This window comes from Nuphar pumila, chromosome 5 (assembly GCF_984573655.1).
Source record: "Nuphar pumila chromosome 5, dmNupPumi1.hap1.1, whole genome shotgun sequence".
NCBI classification, from domain to species: domain Eukaryota; kingdom Viridiplantae; phylum Streptophyta; class Magnoliopsida; order Nymphaeales; family Nymphaeaceae; genus Nuphar; species Nuphar pumila.
The window spans coordinates 6,974,762-6,980,761 of NC_143253.1; the positions used below are offsets into that span (position 1 = coordinate 6,974,762).

General features: G+C 39.7%; 1 protein-coding gene across 1 annotated transcript; it reads right to left on the reverse strand.

The window, feature by feature from the left end:
* Positions 1-6: 6 nt before the first annotated feature.
* On the reverse strand, positions 7-4,886 carry LOC149836627 (uncharacterized protein At5g41620-like). The gene is made up of 3 exons (XM_090007057.1): positions 4,336-4,886; positions 2,015-2,140; positions 7-1,785 (listed from the first exon to the last, which is right to left on the reverse strand). The coding sequence occupies exons 1-3, from the start codon at positions 4,777-4,779 to the stop codon at positions 202-204; spliced, it is 2,154 nt and encodes a 717-aa protein (XP_089863183.1). The 5' UTR covers positions 4,780-4,886; the 3' UTR covers positions 7-201.
* Between the last annotated feature and the right edge of the window lie 1,114 nt (positions 4,887-6,000).

Below are 6,000 nucleotides of genomic sequence, written 5' to 3' on the forward strand. Positions count from 1 at the left end.
TATCTACAAACACCAGTTTATTCCAAGTTAGATACTATGATTCAAGCAAGACTGACAAGTGAACACCAAAATGCTTTACAGAATTTGCAACCTCTGCTGCCACTATAAAACACACAGGTCTATGACCAGAACAACACAAGCTATAGCTGATGAAAAAAAGCAAATTAACTCTATCAAATATGATACAAATGCTCCTGCAACTCATGAACCTTTTGTTAATCTTAACCGAGCCTGCTGCCCTTCTAGCCTTGCTTCAAGCAATTTTGCCTTCAGTGTGTTTTCCTTTAAGCTCCAGGGCAATTTTGTAGAACTTTCAGATAATTCCAGATCTGGAGACCTCTGTTGACATCCCCACTTCTTCGTCGGGCTTGATATCTCATGCACACTGCCTAAAGCTCTGTCCCTATCACCAACAACAGAATAAGCCTTCTGCGAACAAGAGTCTTCCTTGTGATTAATTTCAGACCGGACCCTATTGCCATCAGAAATCCGTGACTGGTTTCTGACTAGGTTACCAGTTATGTGGTTTGTTTTCTGGACAGAATTCCGCGCTAATTTCCAGTCTTGAAAGCCTTTTTGTGTTTCACAGTTTTCAAACTTTGGACAAATGGGAATTTCAATCTGATTGGATTTGTCAGCTACATCCTCATCTATATTGTCAGTATGAGTAACCATTAGCCCATCTGTGAAATGCCCTCTGCTTCCTGATCTGGAACTATTTATTTTGTCCTCAAATTGTACCTGAAAGCTAGAATAATTTTGACCCACGATTCTTTCCTGAGAAGCAACTTTTGGCTTACGATAATTAGGTTTGATCATTGCTTCCAGGTCTGCAATAGTTTTGCTTCCATAAGCGTTCTGTCGGTCACCCTTCTCAACATCTTCACTGTTCTTGTTTATATTAAAACAATGCAGGTCACTTGCCACTGAATCTTCATCTCCAGCATATTGAGGTCCACTAGCAGCCTCATTTAAGGGAACAGATTCAAGGGAGCGGCAGCGGAGCCAATCGTCTTTCATATCTTCTTGGAAATGGATGTCAACCTTTGAGTCACTGTATTGTTTAGCTCGAAGGAAGGTTTCAATTTCACGCTGTAATCTATCCACTATCATATTCTTCTCTTCAGGATCGTGCTTTGCCTCTGCTAGTTTCATCTGTACCCTCTCATCCAGCCATGCTTCAGCAATATGTAAGATCAATCTGCCATCTCTCTCAGCCCATTCTTTTTCATGCTTCAGTTTCAGACCACGCACCTCTTGCTCATAATCTCCTACTCCCCTTGCAAATTCATCGCAAATATCTTCTAGAAGCAGTCTTGTTTTCCGCTCCCTTTCCAACTCTTTCACAGACTTTGAAAGAACCAACTTTGCATCAGCTAACTCTCTTGCCAGCTTCCGGTGTAGGCTCTCTGACCTTCTCCTCAACTTCCTCTCATCTTCAAGCTCTTCCCTGACCGACTGCACTGCTGCTTTAATCCTTTCATGCTCTTTACTCTTTCTAACGAGCTTTTCCTCTGTGAACTGTTTAATAAGACCATCCATTACATGATTATCTGCTTCCTGGACTTGTATTAGTTCTTGAACGCGAGCCCTTGCACGATCTCTCTCAAGTTTCAGTGTCTTAATCAGAGACATATTGGATGCATGCTGTTCTTCTAGGATCCAAATTCTGTTTAGTACTTTCAATAACTCTGTTGATGTTTTAAGATTATAACCCAGTTCTCCAGGCCTACCGTTGATATCCAATGAACTAGTTGGAGTAATAGCTTGATTATAAGTTGCAATCTGTGAAAAATAAATACTAAAGGTTAAAACTTGCATGTTACATGATGCAGTTGGGGCTGTCCATGCACTTAAGGACAGCAATCATTGCACCACAAACAAACTCTTAGAAGTGGTCTTGTTCAACACTATGGATGTCAAATGAAAACAAAAAACATAAAACAACAGAATAAAAATGTTTTCTTCAAGCTAAACAAAGAATGGTAAAGATGCTAGCAGACATGATGCCTACCTCAATTGAACCACTAAAACTTGAAGGAGATACAGGCTGCAAAGCCTGGCCATTCCCATCAACTAATTTGTGGTGTTGAATCAATGATGCTGCAACCTGCCTCCTCAAGCGACCAGTACTTGGTGGCTGGATGGAACAAAAGTTACAATATGAGGAAAGACACATTATGTTCAAATCAGTAAAATCTGCCTAATGGAAAGCATTCATGAGCAGAATACATATTAATTCTAGCCTAACACATATACAAGCATGCGACAGAAAGGAGTGACATTAAAGAACATACAATATGACACATGTATACATGCACATGTGCAGGTACGTGTTTGTGTGTGTGTGTGTGTGTGTGTGTGTGTGTGAGAGAGAGAGAGAGAGAGAGAGAGAGAGAGAGAGACTTTAGTACATGATATATATCTGAGACAAAGGGTGGTGCAAAGAAATTCAAATCCTAGAACACTGCTTAAATATTGCTAGAGTACCAAAGAAAAACACTGGTGCATGTATTAATCACTAAGTACAGGGACGAAAAGAACTGTCTGAAAGCAAATGAAGGTAACACAAACATCAAAGCTGCTGAATGCAAACTAAAGTGACACCCTTGTGAAAGTCAGTAAAATCAACCACCTAAGCAGACCAAAAACAAAAAGATCCTCCCAGGCAATGACTAATTTAAAAGTGGGTGTCTATCCATTTTGAAAGCAAGACTTTCAGATTCTCATGGACATCTAAATCCAAGTACCTACAGCTTCACAAATGAATGGAAAAATTCAGTCCAGACTCTAGATTGAGAATTTTCGAAAGAACTAAGCCAAATTAACATGTCAATTTAGTAAGCAAGAACACAAAACAGATAATGGAGATGCTGAATAAAAACGATGGTAGGAAACCAAACAGTGAATTAACATTACTTTAAAAAACTTGCAGGAAATGGAAAGGAAGACAAATATTCAATCACAACCATGTTGAATAAAAGACTGCAAAACCAAACGCAGGTGATACACATCAAGGATTATTGCTATAGATCTACAAGTAACTATTGCTGGAGAAAGCCAGTTATGCTGGGTTATCCAATCCATGGAGTATGAAGTAAGTCTGTGATTACGCGGCTCTCATAGCTAGAAGGCTCCTTTGGCTACTGTCCTAAGGTTCACCCAACTGTTGGTTTGTTTTAAGAAGATTTTATGGAAGTTGACTCAACACGAAGTTGGTTAAACGTATGCTAAGCAACTTCCTCTCAACACGAAGTTGGTTAAGCGACTTCCTTCTTCACCTTTCTCCAGACACGCCCTCCTTAATGAAAGAAGGATAAATGACCCTGACGACCAATTCCTCTACCCAAACGATCAGCATCACAGGAAGAACCGACAGTAAAAGTAGACTATATAAAGAAAATAATACAAAGAAAAACCACTGCTCTGCCAACGTATGATCAGAAGAAGCAGATAAAAAGAAATTACCAAAGCAGAAAATTCTGGGCCTAGAGATTGAACTAATCCTAAGAAACACATAAACTATATAGAGAAATAATACAAAGAAAAACCACTGCTCTGCCAACGTATGATCAGAAGAAGAAGATAAAAAGAAATGATCAAAGTAGAAAATTCTGGGCCAGAGATTGAACTAATCCTAAGAAACATATAAAGAAAAATAATACAAAGAAAAACCACTGCTCTGCCAACGTATGATCAGAAGAAGCAGATAAAAAAAGGAATTATTAAAGTAGAAAATTCTGGGCCAGAGATTGAACTAGAGAGCTCATCACGTCAAAAACCTCAAGTTAGTTATGCCTCTCAAGGTAAGGAGAAAAACGAAAAGATAAGCCACAAACGCACAGAAAACAAACGCAAATTGAAGTTCATCTAGCATACCAAAAAACACAAACGAAGAAAGGAATGCTCACACAAGCATGTTGTCTTGTATGCCGAAAATCAGAATAACTCCAAAACAGAGAACAAAAAAGGATGCCTCAAAACCAAAGAAAGCAAACAATTAACACTAAAAACTAACAAGATTAAGAATGGCCATAACTGCTTACAATTAGAAAACAAACAACTGAGATTAGAAAAGACAAATAAAAAATTAGTTATCAGGTATGTCCATCATTCACTGACCAAAATAGACATCAGAATTTGAAGTAGAATTACAACCCTTAAACAGAGACCAAGAAACAACCATCAATAAAACAACACCCACTTAATAAAACCCCACAGTAATCATTCATCCCCATATAGAAAACCCCCAAGTCCTAACCAAATCAATCTAAGAGAAGACAACAACAGAATCATTTGAGAAAAGAATAAAAAAGAGTAGGGAAAAGGAGTTACCTGATGGTGAGGTGGACTATGAGAAGGATCAGCCAGATGAGGGTGCAAATCAAGACCTTTCTCCCTACTCTGCCTAACTTTCTTGACATCTCTCTTCATTTTCTTAGTGGAATATGAGGGTGTTGGTTGTGGTGTTGGTGTTGGTGGCATAGTCCACTGAAGCTCCCAGAGGATAGCACCAAGCTTCCTAGCAGAAACTCTGTGGCCCTTCTCACCATCACCACAATAAACCTCACCCTCACCCTTTTCATCATTCAACTCCATCTTCCATGTGGGCACAGGAGTCATGGGCCCTCCTTTCCTGCTCAACAAGATCCCCCTCCTCAACTTTATGCCCAAAAACTCCGGCTTTTCTGCTTCCACCTCAACTTTCTCTTTGCTTTCACCGCCACCCACCTTTAATTGTCCAACCCCTTCCCTCCTCAACCCCTCCTGCTTCTCCATTCCCTCAGCAAAATTGGGTCTTTTCTTCCTTGCGTGTCCCTTCTTGAAGGCCTCCACCCTTCATATCTCTCTCTCTCTCTCTCTCTCTATACTGCAATTCTTTCTCCTTTTTGTGTTTTTCTAGGGGAGTGTGTTGGTGGGGGGACTGGGGAGAGTGATTTTACGAGTGCAGAGACAATGACAATTGCGATGTGATGGATTCTTGAAAGGAGCAGATCTTGAAGGGTGTTCTAGGCATTTAAAAATTGGATTTGCCTTCAAGTCTTTTTAGTCAAAAGCATGGTTTATAAGTACTTGCCATAAAATAATATCAACCAGATCATGCGAAATAACGATAACCGATACGTGGAGTGATGGCTACTTGAGCACATGATTTGGGGATGTTGGACCATTTGGTTTTGAAAAATCAAGCTATTTTAGATTATCAATAACTATGCTTTTGTGCCAAATGGCTTTGGATTATGATGGTGGGCCTGTGATAAAAAAATCTGTGAGGTTTGATGGTTGATGGAGGTGATGTGCTTATTCAATATTTGGATTATAAGGCTTAGGCTTGATGTGGTTAGACTTTTGCTAACTATGATGAACTCTAAAGGGTGGAGTTTGATCTTGATGCTCGAGCTTACATGAAAGACTAGGATAAATCAGGATATTGCACTCTATATTTTGGTGAATGATAACAATTCAATTCTAGCTTCTAGATAAGTGAAGAGGGATCTATGTTGGGGATGGATCAGGCAAGGGCAGCTATTGGTTGTCAATAGGGATGCAAACAGCTGGGATCTGGAACAACTAAATACATAGGAATTCAGATCAAAATGGGATTTAGAACAGCTAAAAATTCCAACCCCCACCCCATCCTAGATCCCACCACCCATGTGCGTCCCTAATTGTCAAGAGTTTTTTTTTCCTTTTAAGTCCAACTAGTGGTATAAAGAAGGTGCCCACAAGTGTCCTACCTTCTAGGCTAAAGCTGAATGCAATTTTGTCACTTAACATGGGACAACTACGATTATATACTTACATCTCTCTCTCATCGACCGAGAGCAAATTGCCTGGTCTTTGCTTGATAAAACCTTCGAGCTTCCAAATCATCAGCATATAAAAGGAAAAGTCTTGCCATCAGCAAGGGATTGCGCGGAGAAATCGAAGATTCCACATCATTAGAGCAATCAAGCTATGCATTTGACGAACCAAATCTAACAGAGATGAAGGTGATAT